A 21,401-nucleotide genomic window follows, 5' to 3' on the forward strand; every position below is an offset into this window, starting at 1 on the left:
TGAGCTCGACACCCCTAATCTATACTATAACCTATAACTTTGATTTCGATTTGATTCACGTTACCATTTTAGTTCGTATTGTTTACCTAGTCATGGTTTGGTCATATTAAGCCCTATTTTAAAGGAATAGGCCACCGTTTTTACATACTGAGATATGTTCTTACCGCACTTTAGTCGAGTTAATATATACCCGTCTGGTCTTTGTCCGTGCGCTCTGTCACGCAAACGGAGCACATACGCAGCCTCTCCCACATGTCATATAGCTCCAAAAAAGCTCACGATAGAAGCTACCAAGCTCTTCCACGTGTTCCCTATTTAAATAAAGTTACGTGAAGTGTTTTCATGCGAAGTATATTTACACAGAAATGTAGCATGTCGATTTTATAAGCAGATAAAAAGGGGAACTACTGGATATTGTGAGGCGTATTCATACGAGGAGCACAGCGTCCGCGCAGTAACTCCTAAAGACTTCCCCCGCTCACTTCCGTCAATAACCTTTAGGAGTTACTGCGCGGACGTTTTGCTCCTCGTATCATTACGCCTCACAATATAGTACCCCTTTTTATCTGCTTATAAAATCGACATGCTACATTTCTGTGTAAATATACTTCGCATGAAAACACTTCACGTAACTTTATTTAAATAGGGAACACGTGGAAGAGCTTGGTAGCTTCTGTCGTGAGCTTTTTTGGAGCTATATGACATGTGGGAGAGGCTGCGTATGTGCTCCGTTTGCGTGACAGAGCGCACGGACAAAGACCAGACGGGGATATATTAACTCGACTAAAGTGAGGTAAGAACATATCTCAGTATGTAAAAACGGTGGCCTATTCCTTTAAGCCGACTATAGTCCTGTTATAGCCCTGATCAGATCTGGCATACATGTACACATAAGTATATTGTTTTGTGTTTACCTGCTTGCTGAGTGCGTCCTCTCGTGGGTGCGCTGCGCGGCCCGTCCCCCGCCGCGTTGAACGGAGCCACGCTGATCATGTAGGTGGTGTATCCGGTCAGATTCTTCAGCTTGACCCCTCCCTCCGGCATGAAGAGCGTCCGCAATCGCTCGGTCTCGTTTTTGCGCTGAAACTCCCAAAAGTAAACCTACGCGAGGATAAGCAGAGGAGTAAATAAATATTAATGCCGACGTTATGGGACCATGTAGCTGCTCGTGTTGTGCAATAAATCTCCAGCCTATTTCCGTCTCCCCAAAGGCAACGAGCTGCTATTTCACTCTATTCCCCATAAACGTGCTTTAGTGCAATAGACTTTTATTATGGCCCCCGCTGGATAACGGCGCAGACTGGATGTTTTAAGGTAAAATGTGCATTTAATTGCATTCACACATAATATAGTCCCCGCGGGGCCATAATGGTATTTATGGATAACAATATATTCTTATAGTGCAATGTCTAGGGTTTTCTGTTTTGTGGCTACATTTATGCAGCATAAGTTTTTACCTTGTAGCCTTGAATGTCCCCGTTCTGGGCGTCCACGGGAGGGGGGTCCCACATCACGTCCAGCTGGGTGGCAGTCGCGGATTGGATTGCTACGTTTTGGGGTGGGGCAGTGGGCACTAAGAAAGAAGGAAGAAATGAAACATAAAGGAAAAAGGTTATTATGGCAGGTCTTTTTTTTTTACTCTTTAGTTTAGTTTTGATATTTCTCTCTCTCTTTCTTTTCTCATTTGGCAGCGTTATACAGTAGCTATCACTTTAACCTCTTAACCCCTGCCTTGACCTAGCAGATTTTCTCCAGTTTGGCATTACCCAAATAAAAGCTTCTTGAAAAAAGCATGAAAATAGCAACAAAAATGAGATAAAAATGATGACCAAAACATGAAAAAAAGAGGAAAAAGATCCGTTTAGATCGGTTTTGCACGTCTTAGCTTTCAAATGAGTCACTGTTCCATCGGCTGTAAGAAGCTTTTAGCTTTGGGTAAAGCCAAACTGGAGAAAATGTGCTTGGTTAAAGAGAGTAGATGCAAGTTAGTTATTTTATGCTCACTACTGCCACCTCAGGTCTTATGCGTAACTGCAATTTCTATATTAAACTCTTGCATGACGGCACTTCGGACCTGAAGCAACAACTTTTTGAGTGGTAAATAGGTCTGGGCTCATTCTACACATTAGGACATGGCTGGAACATGTAGGGGGATGAAAATACTTTGTTATAACATATTTAAACTCGGTATCGTCCCTTTAAGGCGGGGGTTAAGAGGTTAAGGTATACTTTGTTGTCCCTGTAGATAACATGTGTCCTCTCCTTCAAAGTCAATGGGGAAAACCTGTCAGAAACAGTCATGGACCTAGCTGGATAATTTAGCCTATTGTGCATGTTTTGGCGGGGTTTAGTCTAGCGGTGTCCAAAAGTTTAATACTGGATTTCATGGCTTAGCGTGGGGCCTACAGTTTCTAGTTTCTCAGTCTCTGTTTAGAAGCAAGGGAGCTACACCTTTAGTAGAACATTAAGTACCAATTCCACTCACTGTATAAAAACAAAAAAAAAATAATAATAAGTTGAGCTAAAAAAAAGATAAGGCGTTTTTAATTATATTAATCGTTAATGTATTACTCGTTTGCAAACACACACAAAAACATGCATTTTCTAGTTCATTATTTATATTTGAGTTGCATGTCTTCGGGGCATGTTGTCTCATTTAAATGTGTACAGACAGTACAGGCGAATAAATATTTTAATACTTTGGGAAAATCCACTTCCTTCATGCAAATTCAATAGCTTCCCCTGACCTGGTGTCCTAACCCTACAGAACCTTGACTTGTGCTATTTATAATTCATTCAGCTGATATTTATAGCCTTAATAGCTGAGATGCAACACATCTGTGGACACATAAACAGTGTTTGTAGTTGGTGTTAACAAATACGGTTGGGTGGGACATCTTGTAAATACCTGCTTCTCCGACGAACACCTCGTGGGGAGGACTGTTTGGCCCTTCACCGACCGCATTGTAAACAGACATCCGGATCTCATAGCGCTTGTGTTTGCTCAGCTCTGTATGGGAGGTAAACAAGGCAATATAAGATACACAGCCACCAAAATCTCATCTGCCATTTCCTGTTTTCTGTTTATTCCTGCTTTAAGCCATATTATACAGTGGCATTGGTCATGCAGACACAATAGAGTTTTAAAGCAGTATTCTCTGCTATTTAAACTGTTTGGAAATGTAAAACACAATGATGATAATAACACCAGTGACATTTTCTTTGGCATGACAAGTAGATGCCGCTTTGCCAACATTACAATTGGTAATGATATTGTAACTTGACCATCTGCTATGCACTTTGTAAGAGCCAAATGAAGTAAATGAATAAAAAATATTATCATCGACTGAGCTAGGAAGTCAAATGTCTTTGCAAATGTACTCCTATGGTGGTTCAAACAGCTAAATGATACAATAATTAAAACAAACACAAACATATTCAGTTTGTCCTCATGGCATTGGTTACGGAGGATATCTTAACATTTTGGGCTCAGAGTTGACATGGTAAAGATTTGGAAAACGAGAAAGGTTAGTCTATTGAGTAAGTCTGACAATTGCTGAATTGTCAGACTTGTTAAAGCAGTACTAAGTAACTCTTCCCCCTAAAGGCCATAAGCGCAACTGCAGGTGTAGTAGCAAGTTACGATTTTTTAATTTATTAATTGTCTTGGAGAGTAGACAGGAAAGGCGAAGGGAGAGAGGGTTACTGTGCATCCAATTATACAATAGAAATATTTTTTTCACTCAAACGTGGCTGTAAATACTGTTTAAAGTGACGTTAGCCCGCAGTTAGCTTTGCCCGTTAGCATGTTAGCTTCTTCTTCGTGATTACATTAGTGTGTATTGCTTTCTCCGCACCGGGGGCAGTCAAGTTGCAAACATGGTTTTCTGGCCAGAGACACCAGGGGGAGATGAAAGACCCTCCAATCATCCAATAAACACTTGTATTACCCCCACAGGGACTACGGAAAGGATTTATTAAGGTAAATAAGTTACTTAGTACTGCTTTAAGTGGAAAAGAAAAAAATATTTCTGAAACTCAACAGAGAGTTACTGAACCTATTTATTTCTCAGACTCATTAGCCAAAAATGCCGCACCTACTGTTAAAAAAGTAATATTCACTAAAGTTGCTACTTCCTGGGTTAGCGTAGCTGCTGCGCCATTAGCATGTTTCTCCGCTAACCTGGATGTACCGATTTTGGTAAATATTACTTTTATAGCAGTAGGTACAGCCTTTTTGGCTACTGGGCTTGATAAATAAGTATGTCCAGTAACTCTCTGTTGAGTTTCAGAATGATATTCATTGTGGTATTAAAGAGTTTTTTGTAGTTTCTCGTACATCTGTGGACCCGGAAGTAGCTGTGACATCACCACTTTACAAACGTATAGCTGAACAATCTTGGTCAAAGCATCTCCCAAACTGTGAGTTGTGAGTTGAATTCTTCCAAACAAGTGTTGCCATGCCGCTTGCTAGTGCTTCAACTTCGAAGAACCTCACATGAAAACTATCTATAATAGCTGCATATTATTAGGTAGAGCATAATGTCCCGGTGGTGGCGCCCGGAAGTAAGGGATGCCGTCAAGCTGAAGAAGGAGTCCTACCTGGCCTTGTTGGCTTGTGGGACTCCTGAGGCAGCTGAGAGGTACCGGCAGGCCAAGCGTGCTGCGGCTCGTGCGGTTGCGGAGGCAAAAACTCGGGTCTGGGAGGAGTTCGGGGAGGCCATGGAGGAAGACTATCGGTCGGCCTCGAAGAGATTCTGGCAAACCATCCGGCGCCTCAGGAGGGGGAAGCAGTGCTTCACCAACACTGTGTACAGTGCGGGTGGGGGGCTGCTGACCTCGACTGGGGATGTCGTCGGGCGGTGGAAGGAGTACTTCGAGGACCTCCTCAATCCCGTCGTCACGTCTTCCAATGAGGAAGCAGAGGCTGAGGACTCGGGGGTGGGCTCGCCCATCACCGGGGCTGAAGTCACCAAGGTGGTGAGAAAGCTCCTTGGTGGCAAGGCTCCGGGGGTGGATGAGATTCGCCCTGAGTACCTTAAGTCTCTGGATGTTGTAGGACTGTCTTGGCTGACACGTCTCTGCAACATCGCGTGGCGGTCGGGGACAGTGCCTCTGGATTGGCAGACCGGGGTGGTGGTCCCTCTCTTTAAAAAGGGGGATCGGAGGGTGTGTTCCAATTACAGAGGAATCACCCTCCTTAGCCTCCCCGGTAAGGTCTATTCCGGGGTGCTGGAGAGGAGGATCCGGCCGATAGTTGAACCTCGGATCCAGGAGGAACAATGCGGTTTTCGTCCTGGTCGTGGCACACTGGACCAACTCTATACCCTTCATCGGGTACTCGAGGGTTCGTGGGAGTTCGCCCAACCAGTCCACATGTGTTTTGTGGATCTGGAGAAAGCGTTCGACCGCGTCCCTCGTGGTGCCCTGTGGGGGGTGCTCCGGGAGTATGGGGTCCGGGGCCCTCTGCTAAGGGCTGTCCGTTCCCTGTATGACCGCAGCAGGAGCTTGGTTCGCATTGCCGGCAGTAAGTCAGACCTGTTCCCGGTGCGTGTTGGTCTCCGCCAGGGCTGCCCTTTGTCACCGGTTCTGTTCATTACTTTTATGGACAGAATTTCTAGGCGCAGCCAGGGGCCGGAGGGTGTCCGGTTTGGGAGCCTCAGAGTCTCATCTCTGCTGTTTGCGGACGATGTTGTTCTGATGGCTTCAACGAACCAGGACCTTCAGCACGCACTGGGGCGGTTTGCAGCCGAGTGTGTAGCGGCCGGGATGAGGATCAGCACCTCCAAATCCGAGGCCATGGTTCTCCACCGGAAAAAGGTGGCTTCCCCTCTGCAGGTCGGTGGGGAGTCCTTGCCTCAAGTGGAGGAGTTCAAGTATCTCGGGGTCTTGTTCACGAGTGAGGGACGGATGGAGCGTGAGATCGATAGACGGATCGGTGCGGCGTCAGCAGTGATGCGGTCGCTGTATCGGTCTGTCGTGGTGAAGAGGGAGCTGAGTCGGGGGGCAAAGCTCTCGATTTACCGATCGATCTACGTTCCCACCCTCACCTATGGTCATGAGATTTGGGTAATGACCGAAAGGACAAGATCGCGAATACAAGCGGCCGAAATGAGTTTCCTTCGCAGGGTGGCTGGGCGCACCCTCCGAGATCGGGTGAGGAGCTCAGTTACCCGGGAGGAGCTCAGAGTAGAGTCGCTGCTCCTTCACGTCGAAAGGAGCCAGCTGAGGTGGCTCGGGCATCTGTTTCGGATGCCTCCTGGTCGCCTCCCGCGGGAGGTGTTCCAGGCATGTCCTAGTGGGACAAGGCCTCGTGGAAGGCCCAGGACACGGTGGTGGGACTATGTCTCCGAGCTGGCCTGGTGTCGCCTCGGGGTCCCCCCAGAACAGCTGGAGGAGGTGTGTGTGGATCGGGAAGTTTGGGCATCTCTGCTGAGACTGCTGCCCCCGCGACCCGGCCCCGGATAAAGCGGAAGAAAATGGATGGATGGATGGCATAATGTCAAACCACTGCCAATACTGTGCGCAAAGTTATGCTTGGTCAATGTAGCCATCTGTTTTTTTTTTCTCTTATTATTTGCACAATTCCAATTAAAGCCACACGTACAAGCCAAACAAAACAAAATTTGGCGTCCAAGATTGTGTCGACTTTCCTTGGCCTTGGTGGATGCGTTCCATTTATTGTGGTTTAGTCAGCCAAACAAATTCCGCAATGCTTGCAACATATGGTACAACAGACAAAGCTAGCTCATTCGGGATTTGCTACTGTTGTTTTGCGCTTTGAGGCACTACTTACTGTCCAGCTCGAACTGCGTCATCATTGGATCGCTCAGATTTCTGATGCTGTACGGTGCTGTGGGAAGAAGAAATGAAAACGCTTAAAAAAGGGAGGCGACTGCATTCCTTGTAATGGCTTCAATGCTATAACAAGAGCTGTACTACGGTTGTTTAAGTCAACACAATCGCTGTAATCACTGCTCCCGAGAGAAATGATGCAACTGGACTAGAAATTATAGCTTTAGTTGCAACGAGGGGGGAAACAGCGCTCCCCAGCAGAAGCTAATAACAGGCTGCAGCCCACAGCCACTGATCTCAAGATGAAATGTTTTGCTGAAAAGTGTCAAGACCGGCGGGTAAATTGTGGAAGCAGAATGAGGTTGTGAGAAAGTTGGTCTTTGATGGAGATAATGGGGCCGCTTGACACATAAAGACAGAGTGTTAGGATAATAAGCAAGGATGAACTGCTTTAAACCGTGGTAAGCACTCATATTCCTCAAATCAGGATGTTTACGACAAGCCTATTTGTAACAAAATACATAGTTAAGAGCTGGAACGGCTAGATCTTCACTCGCAGCTCCTGAATATTAAGCATTTTACACTGAACTGTAGGCACTTAATGAAGTGACAAGGCAGAACTGACTGTGGAACAATAAGCAATTACTTTCCTTTTGGAGTTTGTCATTTTGGGTTCATATAACGGTCCCCGTCAAGAGGATGCAAAAGTGAAGGAGTAGCACTTATTGCACAAAATTTCCTCATACCAGCAGAACTGGTAAGCCACTGGCAATGGATTTAAAAGCACCTGTCTGATGCAAAGGATTCCTGAGTAGGCCGTTTAAGATAACGTAGATTACGCAGACTAGCACTTTACGTAACACACCAAAAGACTAATTTTGAAGTGACACACGGTTTGTAGAGGTCGACCGATCTAGCGCCGATAAAAGCCGAGATCTCCAGGACTGAAAGTGACAGAGACTTTGAGTTCTCCCACAACTTCCTACGCAGCATCCAAAACATCGCAATGAAAATTGTGCGAGCTACAAGTTTGATTTAAGTTAGTTAGTTTCACTAAACCTTGGTGATTTTGGACATGCTGCATGTATTCTTGATCGAAGCGCAAAATGCAGCAGCTAGCAATAGTATGCTAATGCCAACGGAGGCATGCTAATGCTAATGGCAACTAATCAAATCAAATCACAAGTTTCTGCTACACTGTAGTTATTTTTCATTCACTCAGCACTTGGTGGTGGTACGCTACTATTGTAGCCACAGCCGCCCAGGGGCAGACAGTCCATTTACCACGTGGCTATAATGTGTTTATATCTTGATCTTTTCTTATGTCAGTGCCCTCTACTGGACACATGTGGAATTCTTTCCTTTCTTTCTTTAAGCTGCCCCCTAGTGGCTTGAGTGAGCATTCTGGTTATTTCTTTAAAAGTTCATAACTCCACACAGGATTGGGCTAGATTGGGCAACTTTTTTTTTTTTTGTATTTGCGCTCTACAAGCCAGGGGCCAGATTGAATCATCTCGCGGGCTGAGACCCCTGACCTAAAGTAATAAAATTGTATTTATGTTTCGAGCATGTCAGCATCGGACAATATATATATATTTTTTTAAATGGCATCGGCATTAGAAAAACCCATGTCGGTCGACCTCTACTGGCTAGTTTGTAAAAAAGCTTTTTGACATAATCCGCTATCAAGGACAAACGGACCAGATACATCCTCTGTACAGAATTTACAAGGAAAGCGAGTTTGGATTGCCAGAATGCCAATTATTAGGGCCACTTATATAAATTGTAAAACTGTCTCATTCTTGTTTTTTTATGTCAGATGCCAACTTCTTTTATCTGATTTAAAACATTGGCATGTAAGAAAATCCCATGTTTTGAACCTGCTAACATTTTAGGTGAAGGGAGTGGGACAAACACTTGTCTTTACCGTTAAGTTCAGCCCAGGATGAGGAAGTGGCGATGCTCCGAATGGAGTAACCGCGGAGACGGTCGTACAGGAGCTCCCGGTAACGAATCCGAAACCCGAGGAGAATCCCGTTGATCTTTTCCTCCGATGGACGCTGAGGGGAACAGAAAAACACATTGAAAAAAAAACAAAAAAAATTACTAAAGATGGTTCTCACAGTCAACCATTTATAATTACACCAAAACAACGCTTGTGTCCTCACCTCCCCGCTCTCTGTACCTGCCAGCACTTTACTGTAAGCGGGGTCATAAATCTCAAAAATAATAACCTATCTCCCCTGCTGGAGTGAGTCAGACAGAAGAATCCCCTTTAGTCGACGGTGAGAGCATGCCCAGAGGGGACCCCCAGACTAAAAACATAAGTACTTGTCTATGTATGCTTATAAACTCTACAAGTGTTCCCCGTAAAAGTTGGATAGTGGCCTGGAGCATTTTCTTTTATGATCTGCTAATTCAGGTGTGCAGGTTTTTATTACACTCCACGGATGTGCCTAGCGAAAGTGCATTTTGCCTGCTTGCCATTATAGTGCGATTTTTCATCCTTCTTTATGTCGCTCACAATGATGCATAAAAAAGCCGTTTAAGTGTCTCCTTTCTCTCCGTTCTGTTTTTTTTTTTTTCTTCTTCTTTCCTTACCTGCCAACGGATCAGCACGGACGTGGTTGTGTGCGGCGTGACTGAGAGGATGGTGGGAGCTTCGTCTGGCGCTGCAGGGCAATAAAAAAAAAGGGAGATAAATGAGCTAAATTGACCGGAAAATGTGCACGACTTAAGATGCTTAATCCACCCGTGTGCGGTGGCATTCATGGGACGTAAACAAACAATGCGGCGACACAGAAGACACATCAGCTGAGGCAGAAATAGCAGCTGGAAAGAGCCACGGCGGGACATGGCAGCGGCGAAGGGGAGAACAAACCGTGTTTGCCAAAAGGGCTTTTTTTTTCTTGTATCGCGGGAACCAGTGCTGTTTCCTGGCATAGGCAAGACTTCTCAGATGCAGCCATGGGTTACCAAAAGTGAAACTGAAAGTCCACTACTCAGAATTACTATAATATTGATCTTTACGGCTACTATTATAGCAGTAGTTAGTAACTTGTTTACCGTAATAAATCATTTCCGTAGTCCCTCTGGGGGTAATACAAGTGTTAAAGTGATGATTGGGGGGTCGTTCATCTCCCCCTGGTGTCTCTGGCCAGAAAGCAACAATTGCAACATCCCTGCCTCTGGGTCGGAGCCACCAATACACACAAATGGGATCACGAAAAAGAAACTAACGGGCAAAGCTAACTGCGGGCTAGCGCCACTTAAACAGTATTTACAGCCAAGTTTGAGTGAAAAACATTATCTCCATTGTGTAATTGGATGTACAATATCCCTCTCTCCCTTTGTCTTTTCTGTCAGCGTAGTATTTACTCTGACGGACAATTAATGAGTGAAAAACCGCAACATGCTACGACACCTGCAGAGTTACTTAGTTCTGCTTTAATTCAATATATATTTAAAGGCAAGACATAATTATTTCTTCATAGGAGATACTGTTGTTCATATACAATGTTGTGAAAATATTAACAGATAAAAGAGGAGAAATTACAAGTATACATCCAATAACAATAAAAAAAAAAAAAAACATGTGTCAATGTGCATGTCTCGTCACAGCATGGCAACAGTGAGTGATGACATTTGTTATTATACACAGTGATGTAAGAGCGTACCCTCGGTTGTAACTGCTCATGGACATGGATGATCTAAGTCATCTCAATTTTGGTAATTTAAGGCAGTTCCCATGACATCAGCGTGTCATCCCAGCAGCAGGGAGGGACTGTGGAGTAACCCTGTCCTGAGCTCCGGAGCTAATGGTGAACCGCACCAATGGGATAGCCCCAGGTGTGGATGTGCGGAGGTGTAATGTAGGTCAAGCTGCTTTTGTCTAAATAACAAAACAATGGATGCATTTTGAGAAGCCACTCCAACAGTAGCTGGCGTCTGCAAAAAAATCTGCTTTTACATCTGGAATGCTCAGTTTCTGAAGGCTTACAATAACAACTGTTGTGTTTTTGTTCTTTCACGCAAGCCACCTAAAAATAATGTAGCAGCTCTTAAGCAGCTTAGTAACACAATTAAACTTATGTCATTCTTACCGTCCTGCAGAGTTGTGATGGCCTCACTCTCCTCGCTGTACTCGCTGTCACCGATGTCATTGGTGGCTTTGATTCTGAACTGGTAGGATGTGAATGGCTTCAGCCTACAGAGAGAAGATAAACATCATAGAACATTAAATATGCATAGGATTATTTGATGCATTTGTGTGGCGTTTGTAGTTGTAGTATTAGATTTCCCATTAACAATATGTAGTAGCACAATAGACCATATGAAGCACTTACTTTGACACTATGTACGAGGTGGCTTCGTGGTTGACAGAGGCGGAGTGGACAGTCCAGTTGTTTTCAGGGAGTTCCCTGAGTTGGACAGTGTAGTACCGGACAGGAGACAGACCGTCGCTGCCCGGCTCCCACGTCAACAAGACCTGCCGAGCCAAGACGTTCTTCTGAGGCACAGCGGGGCGACTGGTGGGCTGAGGGCGAGCTGCAGATGAAAAAGAGAAGAAATTCTATGGTTTAGACCTCTAACAAGTTCCAAAAGGCATGACATTCTTGTATTGAACTAAATGTTAATTCTCCATGATGTTCATATTACCTATTATCACACACTTAGATATTTTCCAAAATAATGTGGCTTTTTTTTCAGTTAATGCAACATGCATTGTACATGATGTCAAATAAAGTAAAATGTTTCACATGTTATACAGGATAATGGTGCACATAACAAAACTTAGTTAGTCTGTTGAGCATTCAGATTTTGTTGTTGACAAGTTGACAAAAAGAGTGTTGTTTTTTGGATGTGCACAGCCGAAACACAAAGTCTTCATTCAATTTTCTTTGGAGACAAAAAGTCTAATTCTTTCACTTGAAAATATTTTTGGCAACTCTTGTTCTGGCATCACAAACACTAAGCTGCTTCTGAAACAAGTGAGACTATTTAGAAATGTTATTTCTTGAAACTATATTAATTTAGCAAAAACAAACTTTTGTTGTTTGTAGATTTCCAAATGACATAAGTCTTGGAATTAGAAATTATAGCCACATACAGTGGGAGGAAAATGTATGAACACTTTTTGGTAATAAAATGTGGTCTGATCTTCATCAGTCATAAGAATGAATAAACAATGTCTGCTTAAACTAATACCACCCAAACAATTACATGTTATCATGGCCATAACATGTAGACTTTCACAGGACAGGGAGGAAAAAGTAAGTGAACCCAGAAATCTTGCTGAACTGCAAAGGTTTTTTATAGAGGAATGGTCCAAGATTCATCATGATCGTTGAGCACATCTATCTGCAACTACAGAACAGCAGTTATTGCTACAAAAGAAGGGTCGGCAGCTATTTGATACAATGGTTCACTTATTGATTCCACACTGTTGTGAATGTCTCAGGTTTTTCTGCAAAATATCTGGATAAACTTGTGAATTAATTTTTCCATTGATGATAGCAAGTTGTCCAGGCCCTGAGGCAGCAAAACAGCCCCACACCATGATTCTCCCTGCGCCATACTTCACAGTGGGGATAGGGTTTTGATGTTTGTGGATGGTATAGTTAAAGAAGACACTGTTTATTCATTCTTATGATTTTGGTGAAGATCAGACCACATTTATGACCAATTTTGACAGAAATGTGAGAAATTCCAAAGCGTTCACATACATTTTCCTCCCACTGTAGTTATCCTGCCAACTTTGTCTTTGGCTTTTCACACTATTTAAAATGCTAATAATATAAATCTTAATCAATATCCCGTAGCATTGCCAATTTTTTCACCTCTCTCTGCCCACCACCGATAAATGTTAAAAAGAAACAAGGTGAACTCTGGGTAAGAGGGGTGCTGGATAAGAGCGAAATGAAAAATTGAAAACCAGGACACAGCGAGATCAGACAATTCACCAAATGCAAATAAAAATGCATGGTGAAGGGAGAATCAAATCGAAGAGAGGAGGGAGGTAGGGAGATAGAAGGCCCTCTATAAACACTTTTGAAAGGAAATCAAGCCTTTTTGTATCAAAGATCAGCGGGATGATGCATAGAGAGAAAGAAAAAAACAAAAATATGAAAATAAACCTCCACCTTTTGGCTTGAATTTGCATAGGCGATGTATCACGGACAGAACTGTGATCCTGATGAATGAGAAGTAGCGAAAGAGAAATGAAAGTTGCAGAATAAACAGTGTTGAACGTGCCTTGGGGGGGAGGCAGATGGATTGATTCGCTCTCACAACGGCATCTGAGTGTTACTGATAAACACCCACGGGCCAAAGAGGCTGCTTAGAAAATACATTTGCGTACCGGATTGTGCGCTAAAATGAAGTGCATTCAAGTCCTCTTACAGACATCTTCAAGAGGAGTTTTCTATTGACATAGTCCCCTCCTGAGTGCGGGTATCAAGGTGTAAACATAAGCAAAAGTCATAGGTTTTAAGAGTTTACGAACAAAGGTAGAGATGAAGGTTTCAAGATGAAGTAGGGTATATCAATGTACAAAAACAGGGGAGATAATATAAACCACAAGCGTAATACAGCCTCCACTGTACAACTGCCAAGACAATTAAAATGGCACACAGATATAGTGGCCAGACCTGTATCCAAAGACATTTAGCTGGGGGGTAAATTCTGTCAGTGGTTACCATACCTGATTAGCCTCCATTGTGCCTTAAACTCTTAACCCTCACCAGAACTGAGCACACTTTCTCCAGTTTGGCTTTACCCAAATCTAAAAGCTTCTACTGAAGATTGCATGCTATAGGCCAGAAAAAAATAGACAACGAAAATGTGGTGAAAAACCTTACAAAAAGCGATAAAAATGACTGAAACTTAACAAGAAAAATAAGGACGATGCTTAGATGAGTTTTGTAGGCCTTAGCTTTCAAACGAGGTATTACCCTGGCCTATAGGTTGTGAGCGCTCAGGTCAAGAAGCTTTAAAGGAACAGGCCACCATTTTTCCATACTGAGATATGTTCTTGCCTGAGCTTAGACGAGTTGATGTGTACTTGTCTGGTCTTTGTGCATGCCCTCAGTCTCGTAAAAAAGGGGTTGAGGTTCGAAGCGACCACGCTCTTCCATGGGCACACACAAAGACCAGACAGGTACGCATCAACTCGTCTAAGCTCAGGTAAGAACATATCTCAGTATGGAAAAATGGTGGCCTGTTCCTTTAAGATTTGGGTAATACTGAAAGGCAGAAAATGTGCTCGGTTACTGTGGGAGTTAATTACATTTGTTTTGTTGGCTTGCTTTTTGGGAAAAAACCTTCTATAACCTTGTGTAGCCATGTAAACATATATACAACAGCTAGCTAATAAAAGAATAAAGATTTGAATATGGGTTAGTCAGTAGTGATTTGCCTCAGATTGGACGCACAGTAATGGCAACAACAACAAAACCTTACTGTCCACAGCTAAAGGCGTACAACATCTTGCGCAAACCATCTCGATTTCTTACCCCTCTTCTCGGTGGTGACCACGAGAGCCTCCGCAGCCTCGCCCCAGCCTTTCCGAGTCTGTGCCGTGATTCGAAACACGTACACCGACTCCGCTCTGAGCCCGGTGACAGTGTACTGACGCGCGCTGGGGTTGAGCACGTCCACTGTAGCGCCGTTGCTGTTGGTGGAGTTGAGGTGGTACGTGATCTGGTAGGCTGAAAGGCAGATTAGGGATGAGCTAAATTAAAGCTAGACACAACACGGTCTTGAATGGCGTCCGTCAGAGTTTTAAAACTACAACACAAAAGCCGCACAAACTACTAATTGGCTTATTAGCAAGAAGAGTGGGCAACGGCTGTCAGTGTTTTTCGCTATGGATTGGCAAACAGACTTAATGGATTCCATAGAGTCGTACTTTTAATATTTTCATCCAGGATGCCCAAACAGATCAAACATCACACTGCTTTAGCAAATGTTTTAGATTAATGTCTGTCAAACTTTTCAAACCCTCATAACAAAGTTAAAAGATGACCCTGAGTGCAAAATGCTTTAGCACCACCACAGTTTCAAATCTTATTGAAACATTCTGAATAAATGCACAAAGAAGAAATGATGCTTAAAAGAAAAGTTAAACACCCCAGTTGTGGCTTAAACCAAGATTGACCTTCTAATTTCAGCTCCTCATCATAAATCGACACAAACTGCACCTCTGGGCCCGGGGCTCTATTAAAGTCACATAAGTGAGCCTTCGAGTATTTCAGCCGGAGACTTTTAAGAGCGTAACACTTCTTCCGAGAATAGAAAATTGCAGTAAAATGACTTTAAAAGCTGCATACCTAGAATAATGCCATTGGGCTGTGACGGGGACTGCCAAATGAGACGCACTGAAGTGGTCCGCACCTCGGGAAACAGGATACCCACCGGAGGCCCAGGCACTGAGGGAGAGCAGGGGACAGTGGGTAAGAAGAGAATGAGTTGAATGTACCTTTGATGTGTGAACACACCACTGCAAACAATGTTAGCTTTGTGTCATTTGTAAAGGAAATTTTCTAATGATTTAAACATATCATGCATAAATGAGGCTTCAAGTGCACATCACACATTGGACACAATTTTTGCTAAAACATACAGTAGTTAACACAATTATATTTAAGATTTTCCTAAAAATTGTACCCAGCTTTCTTTAGTTTGGCCATTTTTGTGATGTTTATAGTTTCACTTCCTGATTGGACACCGACAGGAAGTGACATAGATAAAGGCAAGCAATTTTAAACTGTTGCCGTGCCAACCATGTTATGTCAATGGGGAAATGATTGTGTCAAACTGCTATACCTTTGCTAAGTGGTGACATCGCAGCTCTACTTCTGTGGTCGTAGATGTGTGAGAAACTACAAAAAAACTCTTTAATACAACAATCAATATTTCTGAAACTCAACAGAAAGTTACTGAACATACTTATTTATCAAGCCCAGTAGCCAAAAAGGCTGCACCTACTGCTATAAAAGTAATATTTACCAAAATTGGTACTTCCGGTTTAGCGGCGATAAATGCTAACGGCGGAACAGCCATGCTAACCCAGGATGTACCGACTTTAGTAAATAATACTTTTTTAGCAGTCGGTGCAGCATTTTTGGCTAATGAGTCTGAGAAATAAGTTGGTTCAGTAACTCTCCGTTGAGTTTCAGAAATATTTCAGCAGTTTTTAATGTTTTTTTCTCGCATATTAGCTGGTACTAGGACCCGGAAGTGGAAGTCGTGACGTCACACTTAACAAACTCTAAGTCACTTCCTGTCAGCAGCCTAAACATTCAAATCAATAAAACGTTTTTGCCCAACAGAATTAAAATAAAAAATTGCTGCTTCACTGAAATAAAATGATAATTATGCATCTGATGTTTTCCTTCAAATAAGTCATATTTTCCAAAGCATTAAAACCTGTCATAAGCACTTTAAATACATCCTGAGCACTGACATGTTACATTTAAAAATTGAAATGAAGAAGAGTGGATAAAGCAGCAAATAGTAAGTTACTGGGCTGATAAGGACTTCGAATTAACTTGGAGTGCTTTGAGCAGACAGCAGTATGGCGTGATGGAACAGAAGTCAAAAGGTTCTTGAGCTGTCATCTGTACTTTGTCATTTAAGTGTTGGATGTTTCGTTCTCATCCAAGAATCCTTCTCAGCAGCAGCTTAATCACTAGCGACATAATAATGAATACAATTGTGTCTGAACCACGCAGATCTACAGGCATATTTCACATCCACTTGCTTTTCTTTGAGGAATAACTGGGAAAATGCTCGCCAAACTGCCGTAATAAACTGTACTGTAACCACGTGACCTACCGTCATCCAGCGTCCTCTCTAGAATCGGCGGGGAGCTTGGTCGCCCGTCTCCGATGCGTGTGAAAGCCAGGACTTGTATCTCATAGAGCACGTACTTCCCCAGGCCGGTGAGCTGTACACTGTGGGTGGCATTGCCTTCTACTGTCCAGAAGTACACACCATTATCTGAATCCTTTTCTTTGTACGCCACCTGACACGGAGGAGGAGAAAAAAAGTATACAGTGAACTCAAAGGGGGGGAAAAAAAACAACAACTGTGACATACAGTATCTCGAAGACTAATTAAAAGTTGTTTGGGTGGATATAACGGCGCAAGACTTCAGACACACGAACCTTATATCCCAGAATAAGGCCGTTCCTGTCGGGCTCGGGGACTTCAAACCAGCGCACTAGGATGCTGCTGGATGTAGTGGCGAAGGCAGACACGTTGGTTGGACCGCAGGAGGGGACTGTAAACAAGGATGAGACAAGTTGCACTTTCAGGTATTAGTTCACAACAAGCTGTGTAAAGCAAGCCATAGAGTGAGGTCTCAAAACTCAAAGTGCTCTAAACTCCAAGTCAACTCACAATGCACTCCCTTAACCTCTTGCCTTGCCTGAACCGAGCGCACTTTCTCCATTTTGGCTTTACCCAAATCTAAAAGCTTTTGTAATGCCTCATTTGAAAGCTATGACCTACACAACTGATTGTAACTTTTTTGTCACATTGTCGCTGTGTTTTTTTGTTATGTTTTTGTTGCTTTTTCATTGCATTTTTCATTGCTTTTTGTCATGTTATGCGGTAGGCGGTATTGCTAGGCCCATTCCCGTTTGACTTTGGAAGCTGAGCAGGGAAGGGCCTGGTTGGTACTTGGATGGGAGACCGTTTGGTAACAACAGGAAGCCTAGCGAATATTGTGAGTGAGTGAGTGAGTGAGTGAGTGAGTGAGTGAGTGAGTGAGTGAGTGAGTGAGTGAGTGAGTGAGTGAGTGAGTGAGTGAGTGAGTGAGTGAGTGAGTGAGTGAGTGAGTGAGTGAGTGTTTGGTGGTGGTCGGAGGGGCCGATGGCGCAGACCGTTTGCCTCGTCAGTCTACCCCAGTGTTAATTTTGACAAGATATTTTAATTTAGTTTTAGTCTTAGTCTTTTGATGAAAATGTAATTCGATTTTAGTCTAGTTTTAGTCAAAAAAATATCTTCAATTTTAGTCTAGTTTTAGTCGACTAAAATTGCAAGTAAATTTAGTCGACTAAATTTAAGACAAATTTAGTTGACTTTGCTTTGATAATATTCATTATAATCATATTTAATCTTGTTCCTCTGCTTCATGGAGCTGCTTCACATGAACAAAGCTCAGAGCTGATCCTTTGGCAGTGAATTTACATGATATGAGGCTCTTTCAGACTGTAATAGAAGTTTGGATGATTTTAGTCTCTCCCTTTCATTTTTATTTAGTCTTATTTTAGTCGACTAAAATATCTGGACATTTTAGTCATAGTTTTAGTCTCATGAAAAACTTTTAATTTAGTTTTAGTCCAATTTTAGTCGTCAAAAATAACACTTTGACTAAAATTAAGACTAAATATTTTAGTCGACGAAATTAACACTGGTCTACCCCAGGGCAGCTGTGGCTACAATTGTAGCTTACCACCACCGAGTGTGGTGTGAATGAATAACGCAATTTAAAGCATCTTTGAGTGTCCAGAAAAGTGCTATATAAAACCGATGCATTATCATTATTACTAAAAAAACGTGTTTTCCAGCACATTTTTTGTTGCTGTATTGTCAATTTTTTACTTTTTTGATTTGTTTTCATCCTCGTTTTCGTCTCTATTTTGATGCTTTTTTTTTTTTCAACTTTGTTTCTCTGCTTTTAGATTTGGGTAATGCCAAACTGAAGAAAATGTGTTAAGTTGGGGTCCAAACTCCTGACTTTCCAAACATTTTTCTAACATCCCCATTTCCACAGGGATGAAAATCATCACATTTCAAAACTTTCAGGTCATGAACAGCAGCAATTAGTCCGAGTTTATTATAGATGTTTTTTTAGTAATACTTTTACTGTCTCTTTGTCTTTGTCTAAGTCGCAATAATGCAGTGCGTTCTGGCAAAAGCACGCTCAAACTGCTGTAATTCACTTGAATAACCTTTTCTTTGTCCAAATGTGAAAAATAAAACTTACTTTCCACCTACACCTATGTATTTGCTTAGAGCACAGCAAATCCACCATCTGCTATAGTATCTGATCTGCCTGTCTGGTTTTTCGCTAAGAATAACGAGAATAGGCTCTTTCTTTGCACTGGCGCTCATCTCTCCACATAATGCGAGACTTTGCTGCAGCTTGTGGAACAAAAAAAAAAAAAGCCTCGGAATTCCAACATTGGGATCCATGTGTTCCCAATTTCCTCACTGCTTCTATTCTGTACCATTCGGGGCGTCTGGCAGTGAGGGGGAAAAAAAAAAAAAGGGCTGCTGAAAAAGATCCCGCAAAGCATCGGCGAAGCAAGGTCCTCGCGGTCATGAATAAAACATATGGCCCCGTCTAAACGATATGAGTAATAATTTAGACAGACCAAGGTGTTGTGGAAGTAATGAGCTGTTTTTTTTTTTTCCGATATGTTGTGAAAATACCAAAAAAGCTTGTGGCAATAACTCAGAAGTTGGTGGGTAGCTATTTACGGTTGGTAACACCTCAGATATAAATGTTTGTTTCAAGGATGCCACACTCGATCGAGTCAGGAAAGATAGGACGTCACTACTTTTTGCTCAAATTATTCAAAAAAGTTTACTTTAAAGTACATTGTGGGTGGATATACCATGGGCCGAAAATGACTCAGACGGTAGCGCAGGTTGTCCAGTAACCAAGAGGTCGGTGATAGAAAGGAGAAGGATAAACTATATCGTCCCATATAGGCCTGTCACTATTACTATATCGACTTATCGTTCAATACATTTTAGATAAACAATACATTTTTGGACACGTCTGTACATTTATTAGTATTTTCCCCTCATTTTTTCTTGTAAAACTTTGACTCCTAACTGAAGCAAACTGAGTTACATTATATTTCATGTTTATTGCAGCTTGTGTGGTGCTGTAGGATATGATGATGCACATTTAGAACAAAGGTTTATTGTCATTTTTATGCCTGAGAGTTAAGATTATCTAGTATCACTAGAGTCAATAATATCGTTTATCGCGATACTTTCCTACCTGGTGAAGACAGCCAGGTTTCCTCCGGGTGCTACGGTTTCCCCGACCTTGGCCCACTGTGGCTCAGGACTAACACCTGAACACTATTTTGTTGTACGCTTTTACAATGACAAATAAAGCACTTAAAACCTGGCTGTCTTCAGTCTCCTCTGATTCCCTGACACAGTGCAGCGCCTCCTGGGTTTGTCCCTGCTTCAGAGCGTGGTGTCCTGCACTGGTCACCTCCTCCTCCTTCCTCTTCCTCCTGTGCAGCTCCCTCCACAACAGTCTTTCACCATCTCCCAGAAGGTGGTGAAAGACTGTTGTGGAGTAATATTATACTCAAACCTACTTTGAACTAGAAAGACCAGCTGCAACACACAATACAGCTACATTATGTTATCTAAGGGTTTGCCTGGTTCTACACTGGGGGAAAAAAACCAACACACTAAGTTTTTTAGGCTTACAAGAATCATAACCTACTGTGTTGCACATGAAATGTGAAATAATAGTCATTTGAATGTTGCATGTATGCAGAACAAGAAAAAGTCCTTGAGCACAGCAATAGTGTGTGAGAAGTGAATATGACTAACCGGACTCCCTGGTTCTGCCCCGGACCGGCTGGCTCCAGGGGCCGGTCCCGATGCCATTGATGGCCTGTACTCGGACCTCGTACTCGGTCCACTCCTCCAGGTCCTCAATGGTGAATTCTCTCTCCAGGCGGTCTGCGATCACGTGGGTCAGAGCACGCCCCTGTGAGCCGGCCCGCGAATACTGCAGCCGGTATCCCACCAACTCCGGGTTTCCGTTGTACTCCCATTCAGGCAAGGGCTATAGGGAAAAAGAAGAAGGAGAAGAAAAACAATCAGATAATCTGTATTTCAAACTCCAAAAGGTCCATCCAATAACAAGAACATACATAACAAGCACAAATGAAAAGGATTAAAAGGTTTACTTTCAAGAGCCAGGGATGTTACTAAATCCTACAGTACATTTATATTCTCTGACAGTGTGTTACGTGGCCATATATTCTCAACAAGCAGAACTAAGTGACTTTTTTACCTGTATTCCCTCTGGGGTAATACAAGTGTTAATGTGATGATTGGGGGGTCTTTCATCTCCCCCTGGTGTCTCTGGCCAGAAAACCACACTTGCAACTTTTCCTGTCTCCGACCCGGCAGCCCCAATACACACTAATGGAAAACATGATACAGGCAAGTCCTGCCTGTATTCTGTCCACAGCTTTCAATTTGTTGATGAACATTTTGCAAAACGTTGATATTTGGTTTATCACGATCAGAACAGGCTAACGGGCAAAGCTAACTGTGGGCTAGCTTTGTCACTTTAGCAGTATTTGTGGGCCACTTTAGCAGTATTTACAGCCAAGTTTGAGCGGAAAACCAATATGTTGTATAATTGGGTTGTAGTACAATGTACAGGTACAATATCCCTTTCTCCCTTTGTATTTTCTCAGCGTAGTATTAAAAAGGCAACATGCCACGGTAGCTGCAGTGGCGCTTGCGGCCTCTAGGGGCAAAAGCTACTTAGTTCTGCTTCGATACAAATTGAACACATAATTGGTTTTAAAATACAAAGGATTTTG

General features: G+C 42.8%; 1 protein-coding gene across 4 annotated transcripts in view; it reads right to left on the bottom strand.

Annotated features, from left to right (window-relative positions):
* The window catches only part of sdk2b (sidekick cell adhesion molecule 2b), a 468,981-nt gene that overhangs the window by 39,675 nt on the left and 407,905 nt on the right, over positions 1 to 21,401 (bottom strand). For all 4 annotated transcript variants that reach the window (XM_079577058.1, XM_079577056.1, XM_079577057.1 and 1 more), the window contains exons 25-37: positions 20,392 to 20,629; positions 16,965 to 17,080; positions 16,633 to 16,822; positions 15,126 to 15,224; positions 14,310 to 14,504; positions 11,142 to 11,343; positions 10,899 to 11,002; positions 9,397 to 9,467; positions 8,723 to 8,855; positions 6,797 to 6,853; positions 2,909 to 3,010; positions 1,458 to 1,573; positions 915 to 1,101 (exon numbers count right to left, since the gene is read on the bottom strand). In XM_079577058.1, coding sequence (XP_079433184.1) covers positions 915 to 1,101; positions 1,458 to 1,573; positions 2,909 to 3,010; positions 6,797 to 6,853; positions 8,723 to 8,855; positions 9,397 to 9,467; positions 10,899 to 11,002; positions 11,142 to 11,343; positions 14,310 to 14,504; positions 15,126 to 15,224; positions 16,633 to 16,822; positions 16,965 to 17,080; positions 20,392 to 20,629 — 1,810 coding nt within the window. The remainder of the gene's footprint in view (positions 1 to 914; positions 1,102 to 1,457; positions 1,574 to 2,908; positions 3,011 to 6,796; positions 6,854 to 8,722; positions 8,856 to 9,396; positions 9,468 to 10,898; positions 11,003 to 11,141; positions 11,344 to 14,309; positions 14,505 to 15,125; positions 15,225 to 16,632; positions 16,823 to 16,964; positions 17,081 to 20,391; positions 20,630 to 21,401) is intronic.

This window comes from Gobius niger, assembly GCF_951799975.1.
Source record: "Gobius niger genome assembly, chromosome: 19".
In the NCBI taxonomy this organism is placed as follows: Eukaryota; Metazoa; Chordata; class Actinopteri; order Gobiiformes; family Gobiidae; genus Gobius; species Gobius niger.